Source organism: Chrysoperla carnea, chromosome 4 (genome assembly GCF_905475395.1).
Source record: "Chrysoperla carnea chromosome 4, inChrCarn1.1, whole genome shotgun sequence".
Classification (NCBI taxonomy): domain Eukaryota; kingdom Metazoa; phylum Arthropoda; class Insecta; order Neuroptera; family Chrysopidae; genus Chrysoperla; species Chrysoperla carnea.
Genome location: NC_058340.1, coordinates 21,693,960 through 21,714,927, shown reverse-complemented (window position 1 = coordinate 21,714,927; position 20,968 = coordinate 21,693,960). Strand labels below are relative to the sequence as shown.

General features: G+C 26.5%; 1 protein-coding gene across 2 annotated transcripts in view; it reads left to right on the top strand.

Annotated features, from left to right (window-relative positions):
- The window catches only part of LOC123297550 (probable serine/threonine-protein kinase DDB_G0282963), an 82,577-nt gene that overhangs the window by 9,748 nt on the left and 51,861 nt on the right, over nt 1-20,968 (top strand). For both annotated transcript variants that reach the window (XM_044879258.1, XM_044879257.1), the window contains exon 2: nt 14,791-14,898. In XM_044879258.1, coding sequence (XP_044735193.1) covers nt 14,824-14,898 — 75 coding nt within the window. In that variant the 5' untranslated portion in view covers nt 14,791-14,823. The remainder of the gene's footprint in view (nt 1-14,790; nt 14,899-20,968) is intronic.

The following is a 20,968-nucleotide window of genomic DNA, read 5'->3' as shown; positions in this document are numbered from 1 at the left end:
TTTTATTTTTTTGTAGGAAGATTGAACAGTAATAATGACTATATTATTATGACGACATAATTTAACCATACCAAAGAGACATAATTTTTTTATTGTTTTTAATTTTTTTTACATATGTGTGACGTGTGGGTTATATTAAATACCATATAAATAATAAAAACAAATTAAGTTCAAAAGTTCATACAATATTTTATTTATTCATGACAATAATTTTATTTGTTGTTGTTTACAAGACACAATCACAACTCTGTCATTATTTTGTATTTGTAAATATATTTAAAACAAGAGAAAACAAACAATTGACTGAGTTAATTGTCGAAATACCATGTATGGACAGTGTTGATTACTCTGTCTGATACTATAACTGATATAACCATAACATACATACTATACAATTTTGTGCTCTCACGGGTAAACAGTGATGTTTACGAAAAATGTTGTTTAATATTTTATAAGGAACATTTTTCTATCATTTCTATCTCTAACATTTCTATCTCTAACGGTTTACAAGATAGGTCCTGCGCAGCAAAGACCCAAATGACCTTATGACTCCTTAGAAAAATTCGAAAAAATCGTAAAAAATTATTTGTTTCGGAATTTGATGAAACTCAGTTTATAAGGTAATTTTGACCCAAGAAATTCAAAAATTGAGTTTATTTGGCGATTGGCCGAGAAATTTTCGAAAAAAAACGATATTTCGGATCGATTTCCGGTATTATCTCGAGAATTATTCGCCCAATCGTTAAATGAAACCGATTTTTGTATTTTTTGGGTCAAAATTACCTTATATACAGAGTTTTATCGAAATTGGAGACGATAAATTTGTATCAATTTTTTGCAATTTTTTCAAGGGGTACCCCTTAGAAAAATTCGAAAAAATCGTAAAAAATTATTTGTTTCGGAATTTGATGAAACTCAGTTTATAAGGTAATTTTGACCCAAGAAATTCAAAAATTGCTTTTATTTGGCGATTGGCCGAGAAATTTTCGAAAAAAACGATATTTCAGATCGATTTCCGGTATTATCTCGAGAATTATTCGCCCAATCGTTAAATGAAACCGATTTTTGTATTTTTTGGGTCAAAATTACCTTATATACAGAGTTTTATCGAAATTGGAGACGATAAATTTGTATCGATTTTTTGCAATTTTTTCAAGGGGTACCCCTTAGAAAAATTCGAAAAAATCGTAAAAAATTATTTGTTTCGGAATTTGATGAAACTCAGTTTATAAGGTAATTTTGACCCAAGAAATTCAAAAATTGAGTTTATTTGGCGATTGGCCGAGAAATTTTCGAAAAAAACGATATTTCAGATCGATTTCCGGTATTATCTCGAGAATTATTCGCCCAATCGTTAAATGAAACCGATTTTTGTATTTTTTGGGTCAAAATTACCTTATATACAGAGTTTTATCGAAATTGGAGACGATAAATTTGTATCGATTTTTTGCAATTTTTTCAAGGGGTACCCCTTAGAAAAATTCGCAAAAATTCGTAAAAAATTATTTGGCCGAGTAATTTTCGAAAAAAACGATACTTTGGATCGATTTCCGATCGATTTACCTAAACCAAAATTTTTTCGTAGCATCAATATTTTCAAGCGTTACAAACTTGGGACTAAACTTAATATATATACTATGTATATTTCATATATACATGGTATAACAATTGAATGTTTTGAATATTTGTCATTTTTTAGGATTGTCATTTTGATAAAATTACCCGTTTTTTTTATTATACAATGTAAATTAATAGCTCCAAAAAGTCTTCAAGCGATAACTTCTATAGGTGTGCCTTGCACAAGTTTTATTGAATTGTTAATTTTTATATGCATTTATGTACTTTGTATCATCCAAAACCTTTTTTTACAGAAATATTTAACATTTTAAAAATGCGATACTTCAATGCTTTCTTTCATTCTTATATATTTTTCCTTGCGCTTCCACCAAATATCAATATAAACCCCTATTTTCGAATTCCCTTATGGTGTTAGTACCATAAGCCAAGGCTGTCAGGTCTCATCTTTAGTGTAGTAGTTTAAGGTTTTTAGTAATCCTATCACTATCCTATCACCCATTCTATCACCGCATTTGGCAGATGACCATCCTTATAGCGGGACTGGTGCGCTAGTCGAAAGAAAGCGTGTGGGTGGCACCGACTGACACTTTTATAAAGTTTATAATCTATAAATATTAATAGTTTTTTGAACAAGAACGGAGTCTTTTAGTCAGGTAGCTCGCTTCTTATGTGCAAAGTAGTCAGGTCAAACCCCATTCACATAAGTAATTTCCAACTAGGTGTTCCACAACAGTGCTCGCTCTTTTTTTCTTAATCCGCTTATTAAGGGTTTTCAAAGCAAAAAAATGACAGAAATTGCCCTTTTTTGACAGAAATTTTTTGTTTGAAATTTATTTAAGTATCAAAATATTTATCTAACAACAAAATAGTTTTAATGATTTTTGGGCCTTGATTATTTTAAAATTTAGACAATGATTTTTATTCAAATCAATTTTCCATAATTTTTTCGATTTTTCGATGTCTGTGATTTAATGTGCTTAATTAAATTTCAAGAAGCTCGAAAATTTTGTTGAATATCAAATTTTGTGATTCGATTTAGATAAGATCTTTAAATTAATAATTGGGATAATTATCATCCAAAATACGAATATTAACCATTTAACGTACAGTTTTTGAAATATTTCCGCGAATTCCATAAACTTAAATACCAAAATCGAGAGATTGTATGGCCAAGAATGACGGTAACCTTTAGTGTGACTTCAAACTACTTCAAACAACTGGTGTATTAGTGAAATGCTAATTATGAATAACTTTGATAAAAACCTTGATTTATTAAAAAGAAATTAAAAATATCTCGTAAATAAAACAAGAGTCCGGAACCAAGGCTTATAAAATCAAAATTGGATAATTACACAGAAGAAAAGTTTTTAACAAAATGTATACATAATAATCTCGGAAATTAAAAAAATGAAAATCCATTGAAACTTTCGTAATTCTCATGATTAATTATACCTTATAACCTCGTTTATAATTATTTTCAAATTTCTATGAATGATAAGGTCAAAGTTAAACTTATATAAGTAAAAGAATTCTTTCAAATTGCTTTTTTTGCATTCAATTAATTATATTTTTAAAAACCTCTAATTATTGTTTAAAATAAATTTTTGAATGGGTACGAGTATATCTATTATTTTAATTCTTATTTTCTATTAATCACATGATTAGATATTTGTTAAAATATATGTTATTATACATTTAATATTAATTATTGTGTTATATAAAATAATTTTTTTTTTAATTTTTAAAAACCTACACAAAATATTAAATTGAAACAAACGTTTTTAATTTTATGAAAACTTTTATTTATATTCCTAGGTAAGGGTAGGTTAGGTTAGGTTAAAGGGGCTGTCCTGAGGTAGGACACACTTAGACCATAGGGTCCGTTGTGATACCGAGAAAGGGTTGGTCTATCTCCGGTCACTATTCCATGAACCATTTGGGGCTGTTTAAGAACAGCAGGATTGCTCGACGGACTTTAGCTCGGAGAGGTCCTCAAAGAGAGACTGGCTCAAGTAAGTCCATCTTCTCATGGCAAGAGCTGGGCAGTGACAGAGAAGATGAGACATTGTCTCCTCCTGCTCACTTCTGTGACAGCTCCTGCAGTAGTTATATACCTACTACACAATAAATTTTTACTTTCGTTAAAAAATTAGGCCTTTAAGTAATTCTTTTACTTAAACCTGAAAATACTCAGACATTTTAAATTTAATTATTGATATCTAATAAAAGTTGTGAAAAAATTCCTACTTCTTCGTTTTAGAAGGGGAAGGATTCATCATTTTATTATTTGTCCTGGGTGTGGATCTGAAGTCACCGAAAATTAGCTTACGTAGTACTTAAATGCTTTCGGAAAACTAATTCAATAAATTTATGTCATTCTTATTAATTTTTATCAAAGAATTTACTCTCTACGAGATTTCACAACTTTTTAGGCTGACGTACGGCGTTTTTTTTACGGTTTTTATTGAGATTTTTATATCTGCGAATAAAGTTTTGGATACACAGTTTCTCTTTAAGTCAGCTATTACGATACTGATTGCTGGTTAAGAATGATAGATATTCGAAAAACATATTTGCAACATTTCTTATTTAATACAAAAGTAAAATCCGCCAAGTTATTTTTACTTTTCGAAGCTTTTCGAAGTTGCTATTCTTTATTGGCAACGATGTTCATTTACAAGGATTAAATACACAATGAAAATTTGAAATCCATTGACGAAATATCGTTTTCAATCTCTATTTAATGTTAAACAGTGTTTCCATTTGCTGTAAAACATTACATAATGATTTAAGAATTAAAACATACATGTTTCAGCCCACTAATTTTATATTTTATTATTTTAGAATAATTATGTCATCTTTAAACCAATAATAATTATTTTAATAAATAAAATATAACTGGTTAAAGCATCAATCAATCTTAGAACTACAATGGTTCGAAATTTTGCTCTATGTAATTTACATGACCAATATAGTACCCCAAAATTCAATAACTGATGACATATTTTATATTGAACTCTCTTCCTTTATTCTTATTCTTTATTACCATATTCTAACAATTTAAGATATTGAATTGAGAGCTAGATTCAATACGTTCCTGGTTTCCAATTTATTGCGTATTATTATCGCTTTTTTCTTAAATATATCTATCTGTTCATTCTACTTCCTGAAAATCTTATTTTAATTCACATTATTGTGAAATAGATGCTGAAAGTGAGATATATTAAAGACCACGATTTTTGATTTTTTTACCTTTTTTCGGAGGACTGTAACTTTAGAAGGGAAAATCACTCTATTTAATGCAAATTCATCATGGACGCCGTTACTTCATAGCCCATAGTGTCGAGCTCAGACTTTTCTAATATACTTCATGCAGATTAACTAAGTGGATGGTTTTAGATTTTCGTTCAATTTCCAATTCTTAGTTTTTCTTTTCCATCTTTCTTTTCCAAAATATTAACAGCTTAATTCAAATTTTTCATAAAGTGGTTCACGTAGTCAGTGGTTTCGTAGCAAGCAAATCTTTTTGCGTTTAATGAATTGAAACCAATACTTTTACAATCAAAAAGTTATAAGCCTTTACTCATAAAGCGTACAGTACTTAAATTAAGAGTCTACAATGCCATTTTGGTACACGGTCCTGCAAAAAAAAAAACTAAATCAAACAAAAAAAATAAAAATATTTGTAATATTTCATAAAAATGATTATTTTTACAAAATTGTCTAAAAATATTTGTTATACTAACAAATTTCACATAGAATTTGTGGTTTTACTAATATAAAAAAAAATAAAATAAAATTTATTTATTTTATATTCATTCATCAAACTATTTTATTACAATTACATGAAATTCAAATTAAGTATTCAAAAAAATTGTATTTTTTTTAAATTTTTTGCAATATACAATTTTGAAATAGTATGATTTTTTTTACATATTTCCAGCCAGGTACACAGGTTTACTTGTATGTAAGTTTTAGATAAACAAAATAATATAATTATTCAAACAACACGAATAATAAAAATTATAATGCAATAAAATATTTCATAATATGAAATATTAAATAATTTTACTAATTATTATTTTGTTTTGTGTATTGTAAAGACAATAAATCTATTTGTAACCTTTTTGTAAAATCATTTGTCATTTTAATTTCCCATTATTTCTTCATATCTTAAATTTATAGCTGGCTGTTGAACAATTTTAATCATCTTAGATTTTTTTAGATTTCAGCTATATTTTTGTTTGAGTCCAAACCAGAAACTTCGCAACCAAAAATTTGCCTTGTTTACTGTTTGGTTAAATGTATTAGCTTTTATAAATCCTTCAAAAGTAGAGTGATTCAATTTTTTTAATGTCCAAAAATCCAGGAAAGTTTTGGTGAAAAATTTTTCATCAATTTGCAATACATTGCAATACTGCTGGGATTTAATCAAAAATACTAATCAGATGAGGGCTGGAAAGTGAGAAAGAAATTTGAACAAAGAGACGTAGTTAATGCTTTACAGCGAGAATTGGGTATTATGGTTTGCATTCCAATTCAAACCAATAGGCGCAGCAGCCCGGGGTAGGCTTTGGCCTCTTCCTTCCTCCATTCTTTGCACATGTCCGAACCATATGACCCTCTGTAATTTGATGAACTTCTTAATATCTTCTCTCTTCAGGTTCTCTTGGTTTTCTCTGTCGGTTTGGATGCGCTATTCTTCCTCGCTCATTCGGATCACTCCAGATATCCTTCTTATGATATTTCGTTCAAATTTTCTTATTTTCTCCTGGTCTTCTTGTGTCAGTGTCCAACTTTCACTGCTATATGTTATGCTAGGTCGAATCGGGATATCATAAATGGTCAGTGTGTGTCTTACGTGATGGTATTATTAGAGAATAGAAATACAAATTTTATAAATAGTTTCTGTTATAAAATTTGCTTTCTTCATTTATTATTGAATATTTTTTCAAATATCTATAAATGTATGAACTACATAAACGAACCTATGATTAAAAAAATTGCAGTCAAAGAATGATTTAACTTTTTAAATAATATTATAACTTAATTATACAACTTTGATATTATCTATTTTAAAAGACCAAATCTAATTTTATAGAATGCGTCTGTCTAGTTATTATAATATGTGAATATAATTTAAATTGGTTTTTATAAGCAAAATCGTGGGCATTGAAAGAAAACAAAACTTATATTTTAAAATTAATAATCATATCTTTTAATATCACATGGAAGGTGTGTTTATATATCTAAAAAAATATGAATGATTTTACGTGTGAATTATAATAAACATTGTTAATTTCATTCTTTTTATAAATATTTAAATAATAAATATTGTTATTATTATTAATATCATTATTATCTTATATTGAATGTATTTATTTATTTATATAGGAAAAAAAATCAAAAAAGTGAAAGGTATTAAAATATAATAAACAGATTTTATAATCAAAATATTTAAGTAAAATTTTGTCTCTTTTGCTTTTAATTTCAAGGAACGAGTTTAAATTTCGTTTAGTTTTTTTAAAAGTGCTTTTCTTTAAATATCAAGAATATTACTTAGATTTCCAAAATTTTCCAGATTTTTTTCCAGTAAAACATTTGTCTCCAAATATTATTTATTATAGCGAATATAAGCACCTACTGTAGAACTCTATTCGACCAATATTATTGTATTTTACAAGTGAAATTTTTCAGGAACGGAATCCTAAACTCGCTTTTCAAACATATTTATGAAACTCTCCATTAAATTACCGTTTTTCTTAAAGCCTTTTCCAAATTGAACTGATTTTTAACATCATCGCCAGTTTTTTTGGGTACGGAACCCTAAACGACCACTATAAACCTAGCTAAGAACACTCTGCATTAAATTATCTTTCAAACTAAACCAAAAAATCAAAATTCGTTCATCCATTTAGGCGCTACGATGCCACAGACAGACATACAAACATAGCGGTCAAACTTATAAAAGAGTGTCGTTCGGAAACTTTTTTTTGTCTACCCCAATCCACCGAACGCACCATGAAGAACGCGATAGTTATGTGCTCATCTAAATAAATGAGAATAAGTTTGCTCACTGCTCCTTCGACCTTCTTCTCTTTTATTTAAAAAATTAGAAATAAATTTGCAAAAATTAAAAAAGAGAAAACGAAGTTGCAATTCTTTAGATCAGATTTTCATCAAACATAACTAAAATTTAAGAATTAAAAAAAAAATGTCGAACCCAATTGAACTATTAAAAAACGAATGGAAATCAATCCTGGCGTTCTTGGACCTACAATGTCATAGACAAAAAAAATAAATGCTTTTTTTTTTTGTTAAAAATTACAATCTGATTACAAGATCAAAATTGAAATTAAACATTATTCGGCATAATCGAGAATTCTAATCAAAATTAAGTGAACACTGCTCGTAATAGTGTAATACAAATATATCTTTCACTTCAATAGTAATTTTAAAGTAACGACTGTTTATTTCCACGGATGCAGATTTTTGATTAAATAAATTACGTGACTGTACCCAAAATAATAACACGCAAAAATTTCAATACAATCAAATCGAAAGTGATTGTTGTCTGATCTTCTTAAATCAAAATAATATAAAGCAATTATTATCATATCGGTGATATCTCTAACAGATTTAAAACAACAATTCGTGTGTAATTTTTGAGATGAAATTTATTTTACGCTTTACTTCCCGCCACATTATATACAATTAGTCTTAGTTTCGGAAGTGATTGAGGTATATCTAATATAATTTAAATATATTAAAATATTTTTTAACACATTTTTATACAAGATATAATAGATGTGACCCAAAGAAGTCAGATCAATGGTTTCCTGGTTATGTGAATTATTGTTAATAAGTGTAACTTTGACTATACAAGGAAAAGAGGGCTTGCACTGTACGCCTTCATCTGTTCCGATTTTATATTTGCAGTTTAATATCCTTGTGGAGCTGATTATTTCTATCGTTTCTTCGAGGAACTCCAGTTGTCATACCGACCGGTGCTTTTACGACTTGTTATTAAAATTTGCTTATCTTTTTTGTTTTCTAATATCAGGATCTTCAGATCAATTAGATATATATTAAAGTCCTGCTAATAGATTTTTCTGTTTTTGACAGATTTTTATGATTTTGACAGAAGGCTGCAAATTTCATCTTTTTATTATTTCAAAGCACAAAGTTTAAGTACATATTTTTAAATTTTTTAAGATGAGGGACACTGATAAACAAAGTTCTTATATTATTTAGATACCAAACCATTTCAAATCTGTATTTTTATCATTTAAATCCGCAAAACTTTATTTTTGAAGTAAAGAATGGGCGAAATCGACCTATATAAGCCCTGTAATGTAAACGTCTCAACAACTGAAAATTTCATGAACATTTTCCGGTTGAATATAATAATTCTTTTCGGAAATTAATAAAATTCCTATTATAATCTGATTTAAATATATTTTAATTGGTAATTACTTAAAAAATGAGAAAAAAAATACTACTAGTGAAAGTAGTAAACGCCCAAAGTAATGTTTATATTTATTTTTTTGAATTATTTATTAAAGCCATCTTATTTTTTTAATCATACGATGTAGTTTTTATTTTGAGTATTTTCTTGCAAATAAAAAAAATTGAATTTATAGTTTATTAATTATTTTTATTAAAGAATTTTAATTTTTTTCATATATGTAATTATTTACTAATTATCAATGGTGAATTTAATAAACTTTTACTTCTGCGTTTAAAAAGCAATAAAATTTATCGGAAATTTGTCACCGTTTTCATATAATTAATTTAATATTTAATTGTAAAAAGATTGGCTATTATTTTTTCAACAAGTGCTTAAATAAAAAAATTGAATTTTCACTTCATAAACATAGCAATTTCTAAAATATATCTTAAGGCTTTTCTAATATTGGTTTTTACCCTATTTCGTCTCATTCCAAAATACTTGGGGCTCCTAGTGCTCCATAAACTTTTTCAAGGTTTCTAAAATTTCTATCCCTGACCGCAATTTTTTATTTGGTAATATTTATACACTTTTTTTACTTTTCAGTATAAGAAGAGTTATTGTAATGGGTCTGATTTTCGAAGTCGAAATTTTCTAAATATGTTTACGTTTCATGGTTATGTTTCACGTACGTACATCACGTACGTAGTCATTTTTTTCATCGGTGATATCGCGTGAACTAAAAATGATATCGACTACGCTGTCGATTGAAGCATATCAACGGCAATATGGTCAGAAAAGAATTTCATAACATTCGGTCGAGTCGTTTCGAGTCAGTCAAATTTTAATTTTTTATAACATTTTATTACACTGGGAAGTTATTAGTGTGGACCAAAGGGTCGCAACAGACCTGCAACTTGCTTACATTGGTAATTACTCCCTGTAGTATCTTTCCATGATTACGATTCGTTGTCGTAGTTATGCAAGATGATGTAAAAATAAGAAATACAGAAAAATTAAATTGATAACTATGATTGGATGGCTTAAAAAAAATTACAGAACAGATACAACTTACATTACTTCGGCTGGTTTATTAGTTTTCATATGGGGACTTAAAATCATTGTTAAATATAATATATACCATTCTGTCTGAGTAGAAATATGTTTCTATAATTGAAAAGCTATACATAAACATTTTATACATTTTGTTCAATTATAATGATTGATTATTAAATTGAGCTAATAAATCTCTCACTGTATCCATGCATTGTTTATGCTTGAACTTTGAACAATATATTAAATTAATAATAATAATAATAATGATTTATTTAATATGAGTACTTGCAGTAAAACTATTTGTCTGTTGGCAAATTATTCATGTATGAAATTAGAAGAGATATGAATAATTATTATTTACAACGAGACGCGAATAACTCGTTGAATGGACAATAATATACAATATATAGCAGATACTAAATATTATGTGGAAGCAGATATGAACGTCTATTATTTTTTAACCCCTGATTAAAAAGTGAGGTATTAGAAGGTTCATTTGTCCGTGTATTTGTTTGTATACCTATGACATCGTAGTATCCCAATCGAATGAACTGATTTTGATTTATTTTTTGTTTGAATGGTGATTTAATCGAGAGTGTTCTTAGCTATGTTTCAAGTGTGAGTTTGGGTTCAGTACCCAAAACAACTAAAACATAGACGGTGATACTTAAAACAGCTAAGTAAATTTTCTTGAAGCATAGCTAAGAATACTATCGATCAATTTTCTTTCAAACAAAATTTTTTTCTGTATACAAGCATAACATTTCTTTAAATTAAATATCTAAGACATTTCGTATTTTTAATGCTATTTATATCGTTCTGAAACACGTAAGACAATTTAATCTTTTCATTATATTCTACTAACTTGCCATTCGAAAAATAAATAAATTTTCAAGTCATTTTTTCCTGAAAATCAAAGAATAATATTTATTTATCTCTAGGTAAATTGAGAGATTAAAGAGCATCGCACATCGGATATAAAAGAAAAAACTTCATAGATATGAAAAATTGTAATAAAATTGCTCTCTAATTACTTTCATATTTAGAAAATTAAAAATAAAATTTCTGAGACAAATTGATAAACATTGAATCAAATTTTACCCTGAGGCCTTATGAGGCATTATTTCGGAGAAATGACAATTTACATTAATCGTACTCAAGTACTTTTTTGTTTGAAATATTTTTCCTTATCAAAGCCTAGTCATATTAGAGCTTAAGACAGACAAGAAATGCTTCACAATCACTATTCCAACTAATTTTATCGCAATTCAGTGAAGCCATCTTGATGGACACAAATCAGACTTTTTAATTATAAACTTAATTTTTGTAAGTCAGTTTATTTTGAACTAGGTTTATGAGGTTTTTGGTCTAATAAGACATTCATTTCTGTGAATTTTGTTACTTCCGTATCTGATAATATGTGATCCGCATAGACTGATGCATCTTCGATTCGAATCTATGCATGACCAACCAGCAGGCGTATTAAAATTATAAAGTAGTTTTTATGAAAGCGTGTAATGCTTCCAAAACAGTTCGCACTTCGAAAATAGCTGCTTTATCTATTTGATTTATTTACGAATAAATTACCTGTTGAAAAAAACTGACACTTTGAAGTTGAAATATTATCAAATATTTCAACAGTAACCATAAATTTAAAAGACAATATTTTACAATTATTGAAGAATAATTTCTTAAGAATTATTTATTTATTCTTTGTTATTGTCATTGGGCGTGAGCCCATAATAATGCAAAATTTGCATTATTATTTTTGTCTACCTTTTAGAGGATTGATAAAGGAAGTTTGTTAATAAAGAAAATTGAGGAAAATATAACCTCGGCTCTAATTTATGGAAATCGAGTTTTTCGATTTCCATTTTTTTTTTTGCTAAACGTATATGTTAAAAGAAAGTTATATTGTTAATACAATACCGGAAAAAAAGCAGACAGTTTTGCCTGATGAAACTATCAAGAAATGATTTTGTTATTGTTAACCCCCGAACCAAAAAAGGGATGTTAAGATAAGTTTGACCACTATATGTGTCTGTCTGTTTGTCTGCCTGTCTGCGGCATTGTAGTGCGAATGAACCGATTTAATTTTTTTTGTTTCGTTTGAAAAGGTAATTTAATGGGGAGTGTTCTTAAATATGTTTCAAGTGCTAGTTAAGGGTTCCGTATCCGGAATAACTAAAAAAAACCTAAAAATCGGTTCAGTTTGAAGAAGGCTCTAAGAAAAAAGGTAATTTAATGGAGAATGTTCTTAGATACGTTTCAAGTGCGTATTTAGGGTTCCGTTCCGAAAAATTTCTCAGGGGTTTTTTAAAATTTTGTAAATTTTACTTATTCATACTCCAATCAACCCTTTCAACATTTGCAGATTTTTTGCTATTTTGTGTGATCAGTAATTTTCTTCCAATATAAACGGCCGGCAAAGAAAACAAGTTGAAAAACTCAATTTCCATTAATTCGACACCCCAGCCACGGTTTAAACTTCAATTTTCTTTATTACCTACCTAACTTATTAATCTTCAGAAATGCAGATTCAAAAGATTCATAGAAATTTCGTTTCATAATGGACTCTAGGTCTATCAGTGCAATAACATTTACAACTATGTATAAAATATAAGTAAGCTCTCCCACACCTACAACTATACAATGCCTATGTAAAACTACAATACAATTATTATTATAAAATCAAGGAAGAGATTATAAGAAACACTTTTGTAGGAAGTAAATATGAATAAATAAAGTTTGTTAATATTCTCTATCTTTCTAAACACCGTTAACGCTCTATTATTTAAAATGTCTACCACATACGTACGTATTTAAGATACGATAATATTAAATGACAAATCAATGATCATAAATATTTTATCAATAAGGTATATCCGATGCAATGAATGATAATACTTTATTTCTATATTGTTATTTTCAGATAAATTTATATATTGTTGCAAATAATTGTATAATTAACAATAATTTTATTTTTTATTGTAAAATAGCAAATTTCTTGTCTGCAAAGTGATATTTTATTAGTGATTTACTATTAAAATTAGTTGTATTAAATCAATATCACATTAACAAATAATATAAATGATATGAGTTGGATATTAACATTAATTATACAATTTCAGTTATATAAAAGTCCTGATATCAAACCACCACAAAAAAAAGATAAAAGGATGATTTAGGACAAACAAATTTATAGTAAAAGATATGAAGATTAATTCTAGCTTACTCGTTACACTGATAAATTAAAATGGTCGATAATATGTCTTTTACAGTTCTGAGATTATGAGATTATCTAAATCAACAGTGAAATGAATATTATATAATTCTTAAAGAGTATAAAACCTAAAAGGTTGAATCTTTTCGGAACACAAAGGCTAAGAAGACGCAAAAATAAAATTTAATTGCATAATTATTATTTAAAACGAAATACAAGACATACAAAATTAAAATTTGATATAGATGTGAGTTATAAAACATTATTCCGGATTAAAAAGGAATAACATGGTGCTTTTATTTAAAAAAAAAAAAGATATAGGGTATAAAAAATTAGTAGCCATGAAATTGTGAACAAAAAAGTGAAGGGGATAATTGAGGGCAATTGGTCGGCAAATCGGATGGATAACTGCTAGTATAAATATACTCTTTGATCTTTAATCAACACATTTAAGTGTAAATTAATGCATGCAATTACACTTTGTGTTATTTATAAACAAATACTTGTTTTGAGGTACAAGTTATAATTATATTGAATAACAAAAGGTTAAAAGTATAATTATTCACAAAAAATGATGTCACTATTTCGTCAAATGTTGTGTAATGGTATGAGAAAATATTTTCAATATAATTAGTTCATACAAAATTTTTTTTGTATAGGTGGTCTTTGTTTTGAGGAGCTGTTAATTAAAGCTTTAAGCTATTTAAAAAGAATTAATCACTGCTATTATTAATAATATTATGTATATTCTTTCAATAATGTTTATACTACCGTAAAAATAATATTATTATTTCTTAAAAGTTTCCACCATTGAAAATTTTGTCGGAATTTTTAAATCTAAAATTCATCCAGATTCTTGAAACGGAGCAAAATTCACTAAAAATTGTTCCTTGCCTTGAAGAAGTAATGGTATTTGGTTTTACAATAACTTTCATTATATCTCCAAATCGAATTTTTTACGATAGCATAATATATTGAAAACTGATAAAACTGAAGTGACGATATTACGGTACTTTAACATAAAAACTGGTGATTAAACATAATTGACTTAATTCTATCATAGTCAATATGTCTTTGGAATATTATAAATTCTGACCCAAAGAAAATAATTACAGTAATATAATTACGTTTAAATTATAAAATAAAACATAATTTCAAATTATAAAATATTATTAATTTCCTACAATTTTATACATTTTCAAAAACTTATGTTTTAATACATAAAATGACTTTGAGAATAAATTATTTTACCTATATACCTTAATCTATGATTTAACTTAAGTCGGTAATAATGACTGCAAATATACTCACAACATTTAAAATATTATAAATATTTAAATTGTAATTATTTATAATATTCGTAAATTAAGGTTCTTTTGCGGTTTTATTAATTTTATAGCTCCTTAATTTTGTGCATCATATTTAAAAAAATATTAAATAATGAATGGAATTTTTTAATAAACAAATATTTTTATTTTTTCAGAAATGATTCCATTGCGTATGGGGTGGACATTCGATGGCTGTTTCAGTTAGCCATGCCATGCGGCGACATCTGGCGGGCCCATCGGAGCCCCCTTATCTTAATTATTCTGTAAGTAATTTGTATTTAATTAATTTATTTTTATTAACACCTGCGGTTTACTTCTTGCAATTATTGCATACATTATATCGGTAAAGGTGTTCAAGTTTATTTTTATTAACATAAAAATTTTTATAAGAATAATCAAACCACGTGTCAATTAAAAATAAACCATCGATGTTTTTAAACTTATATTTCCATTTCAAAAAGGTTTTAGGCATTTATAACAAATTACTAAACGGTTAAACTAATTTTGATGGAAACTGCAAAATAAATATGAAACTTTCTGAATTGATTGTAAAGAAAAATTAAATTTTGAAGATTGTTTAATTGCAATAGCAAAGGCTGTATCTAACAAATCTTGAATTGAAAATAGAGTCCATATTTTGAATAAACTTCTAAAACGGTTTACGTTTTTTAAGCTTTTAACCGTTTAGCTGATAATTTTGACTTAACTTTAATTGGATTATTGATGTCAGCTTTCTATATCAATATAAGACTTACAACTTTAATTTTTCAAATAAAATGCGCCCCCTTGAATCTCTTTGAGTTATAATAAAGAATCAAGTTATAACATTCATCAGACAAACTTTATTGCTAATGTTAAATAGGGTGAGGTAGTCTCATTTTAAATAAATTTTGACTAAATAAATAATTTTTTATAAGATTATAGATTTTATAGATTAAGATAAGTTTTCTTAATATTTTTAGTTTATTTTCTATTATTTACCGCAAATTTTTCGATGCATTGAGCCTTAGAAAATTTGTGTTAAATCCGATTTATCTTAATAAATGATATTTACTTCATTTTAGAAAAAAATTTAATCAGCGCAGCCTATATAAAATTTTGACACCATTGCCGAATAGTCAGTGAGCAACACCATTTTGATCGCCAATCTTTTTCTTTATGTTCTTAGAAATTATTTACTTATTGAAATTGATGAACTAAAAAATTAGTATAGAAGAAATATGTAAATTTTACGACAAATTGCGCCCTAAAAATCCAATTTATTTTAGCAAACAAGTGAAATTTACAAAATTTAAAAGCTCCCGACAAATTTTTCGGGTACGATACCTAGGCTTTCACTTGAAACACATCTTAAAACACTCCCTATTAAATTACCTTTTGCCTTAAAATCTTTTCCGAGCTATTTTTTAGTTGTTTCGGGTACAGATCCCCAAACTCGAACTTGAAACATTACTAAGAACACTTTCCATTATATTACCTTTCAAACGAAACAAAAAAATCAAAATTGATTCATTCGTTTAGGTGCTGCGATTCCACAAACAAACAGACAGACAGACACAAACACACTTAACACTCCTTTTTGGTTCAGGGGTTAATGATTATATTGCAACTCCGTTTTAGCAACTATAATAAATTTTGCAGTTAATGCCGAATAGTCAGTAAATCTTCGAAATTATTGACTTATTGACTAAAGTGGAAAAAATAAAAGCATAATATTGAAATGATTTATGTAACTATAATCACGACCAAAAAATTTAAATTCTAAAATATATATCAAGAAACAAATGATTTTATTCTCTATTATTTATGTTTTTTATCAAAAAAGAGAAAGTGTTATTACTTTAAACAGAGTCAAATATTAATTTTTAATATCAAATAATATTTGTTAGAATAGCTTAATAACAATTATTGTTTACAGAAAAAAAAATTATATAGATTAAATAAATTACTTAAAAATATTTAATAATTATTATTTTTCATAAAATTTATTATTATTGAAAGTGAAATTATGTTTATGGTGAAAAAAATACCTGTAATACCTATATAAAAGTGTTATTGAAAAAAATAAAATAAAGTAATTTTATTTAAATGAGTAATTAGGTTTTATTTCCTGTAGTGATGATGATGACGTTAAAAAATTAATCTGATTACAAATAAAGTAAGATTTCGTGTATGTAATTTCATAAGATGTTTTATTAATTGCAATTTACGAAATTTATATATTACACCTTTACACCGGAAGTTTGTGAAAATCGATGTTGTTTGTTTTTTTTTTTTTTTTTTGAATATTAAATGTTTAATTTAATGGAAATATTATAAAACAAAATTTTAGTCATGTTTTTGAAGATTATTTAATTATTTAATTATAAGTTTGCTGTTATTATAAGCTTAAAATACTTTTCTTCTTACATTTCGATGACAATAATGATTACTTTCTTCGTAAAAAAAAAAGTGAATGTATCCTTGTAACTACCAACATTATGTAAAGATGATTTTTATTAGTTTTTAAAATAATTTTAAAAGCGAATATTTTATTTTATTAACGACTCAAACTATTGCACCCGTATATGTTAGTTTATTACTTAATTGGAACTCTAGGATTTCTTGTAATTCGATGGGCCAATTTTGATATAATTTTGTGTGTGTATTCAAATGGATGCGAGGATGATTAAGATTCACAATTAGGTCCACAACAAAAATTTTTGAGGGTTCCACTCCAAAAAATTGAAATTCATGCAATAAATGGTGGAAGCGCATATAAATTATTTATTACATTACATCTTACTATTCAATTGTATTTATTTACGCTCCCACCATATTTATCTAGAATTGAATAGTATTGGTGTATTATTTAGGTATTGTGAAAAGATATGTATTAGAGCTATATGCGAGCGAAACGAGCTTACTACCAAAGACTTCAGCCAGGCCAAAGGCATGTTATTCGAAATTTTAAATTTTCACTTTCGTCGACAGTCCCCATGATTTAATACCTTTTCGTTTTAAGTAACTCTTTCAGGATGATTATACATCTCTTAAAATTTGTTGAATAACTTTTTCTTGATGACTAGACCTCGAAAATTAAAATTTTCTTAGAGATTTTTGTTTCCACTTTCATAGAAATGTATTGTAAGAGTCTGTCTTAGCATAAACACATCCTTTGTAACCTTAATTAATCTGTGAGGGAAAAACTGTTTTTAATTTGTACTCAAATTCGGTTTTCCTTTGGTACGCCTTTAATTTTTATTCTTTCGATAATATTTTTCTGCTTTTCTAAAAAAATCGTATTTTTGGAAAATAAAATTTCCCAAATAGTTTTATTTAAGAGGTTTATTGTATTTATTTATTACTAAAACATTAATACAATAAAAATATATCTATAAAAGAAATAGACCGGTTAATATTTTATAAAAATATGTAGTAATTTTTAATATAGGTACTTTCATATTTTTCATTGTTTTAAAAAATATATAGAAAAATATGCATAAAAATTTATTTTTAAATAATTTATATATTACTTACTTGCAATGTTATACAGAACGAATTCATTTGTAATGATTCAAATGAAATAAATATTTTGATTTACTATTTATCTCGGTTAATTTTTGAATTACAAATTGTTTTTAATAATTTTTTGACACAGTTTTTGCAGAAAGCAATAAAAACATGACAAAAAATTGTATTTTATTAATTTATAGTTTCATCATCAATAAATTAAATGCATTATTAGATTTTACTTTCGAATGGAAAATAACAAACTTTTTTGACATTTATAATTATATGTCGAAGTGGAATATAAAATTTGATTTATTGTCTATAATAAACTTATTCCTGACTACTGAATTCAATTTCATGTTACTTTTACATGCAGAATAAAATAGTGATTCGTTTATTTTCAAGTAAGAACAAAGTTTTGTAGAGTACCTAATTATAGAATGATTTATGATGAAAGATTTTTTCCGTCCAAATTTGGAGATAAAATTTCCTTTTTGGCTTTCTTTTTCGTAGTTAAATGTAGAAGAATCAACTATTGTGTTATGCAAGATTGCAAGAGTCCTTGTTATTATGATCGAGTCGATTGATCTCTTTTCTATTTTTTAATATGTAACATCATTTTTTTTCTCAATATTGGTCATTTTCTTTTAGTTTGCACCCTTTCTTTAAGTGAAAATTTCTATAGGATATTTAGAAGCTATGTAATAAATGTTTAATAAAAAAAATTAAATTCATAAATTATTTCATTAAATTTGTTACATATTTACATCAAGTCTAACTTGGTACGAAAACAATGAATTAAATTGGACACTTAAGAAAACTAAAAAACACGCTTTGGTAACTAGCTGAACTAAAGGGTAGAAAATAATTTCTTTAATTTTGAAAAAGTCGTTTTATCGTAAAAAAAACGTGGGGTTAAATATCTTAAGATGCACTCCACGCTTTTTTACGATAAAATAATTTTTTCGAATTTAAAGAAATTATTTTCTACCTTTCAGTTCAGCTATAGTAACAAAAGCGTGTTTTTAGTTTTCTTAAACTATTATTAATTTTTCGTTTTTTTTGTTTTCTGAGACTAATATTCATTTATAAAAAATTCTGTATAAAGTATGGTGAGAGCGCAAATAAATGTATATATATTTTTAGATATGGAAATCATTAATCCTGAAACCCTGATCAGGATAATCAAATAAACTTATGAGAAAATATTGTATGTTCATCGGTTCTTGATAAGTATTCCAAGTTTATCCGACGTTGTAAAAGGGGTCAAAATCATTTTCAAAGTTTCCGTTACATACTAACATACTAACATACGTATGAAGCTAATAATAATATAAATTATGCAATTTTAATTTTTAATATTGCAAACAGTTTGAAAATTCAAAATTTAATTTTAAGTTTTCCCTTCTGTCAGTAGTCCTTGTGACTGTCTCGGTCTTCTTTTTTTTATTGTACAAATTATTTGAGTTAGTCAAGCATTTAAAAACATTTTAATAAAAAAAAAAGATGATTTTTATGAAATAAAATATTCTTATAACCACGATTTTTCTGTATTTGGAAGGTGAAGATTTAATTATATCGACGTACGGTACTTTAATCATTAAAGTTTCATGTAAGCGTGGTGACACACCTACTGATAATTTTTTAAAAATTAAAGTTAAAAAGACGACAACATATTTTAACGGGTAACGAAATTTTAACTATTACCTAACTATTGACTTAACTTATAGTCTAAAGTCTCATGAATAGTAAGATCTGTTCAAACACACATTTTTTTTCGAGTAATTTTTAGGAGCGAAAAATTCAGAACTTCTTTACTTGATCTGCATGTTTAGTTTTCCACATTTTTATTTACTAAACCGATCAATTTAAATTAATCCTTTACGTATAATAATTCTATGCTATCAATAGCAAATTTTATTTTAATTATTATTCGGGGATTTTTGGGGTCGCTGAACACAAATATCACTTCAGATTTGATACCGAGGTACCTGGTACCCAGAGTAAATAGTTTACAAACTCGTTACTCGGAGCGTCACCGAACACGAATATAGTAAAACCAAAAAAAAAAGTAAAAATTGTTTAGAAAAAACTCTGATCCACGGATAAGTATGGTTTATATAACCAGCGTATATTAACACTTTTGTACTTTTACTAAGCATTAAATGTTTTCTTTTGATGGTGAGAAAATGTTTTTTTCTTTGGAGTTTTTGGTTCCATAATTAACAGATCGATACTTGCATCCAAATGACTGAAGAATCTTATTATATACAAAAGAATTTCCATTACGCAGCAATTCAATATTCCGATGTTATGGTAAACACAAATCTATAAACATTAATGTAAGTTCAATATCCATTGAAATAAATTTTTCACTAAAATTTACATTTAACACAAAGATTACCACTCATTTTTCCAAGTACTAATATGTTACACATACCTTCCCACATTCAAAAGTAAAATTGCAATATAAAATTTAAAAAAAAAAAAAGTCATGAATATTGGAACTCCTACGATTTAATTGTTATATTTAAATCAATAAATAATATATTTATTCATAACATATTGTGGGATTTATGAACAATTAATATGTAAATATAATTCATAACGGTTATCATATTTATATTTGTTTTTTTTTTTTAATAGTTGTATAAAAATTTGTTGATATGTTTCTTCAGTTAAAAACAATAAATACCGTTAAATGTATAATACAAACAATACTGAAATAAATCATTAATTATAATCATTAACAAACAGATTTTTTAAACTGACTTTAAAAAAAAAATTAAGATTGTTTTCAATTCAATTAGTCTGCATATTTTTAGTATAGGATAGGATATA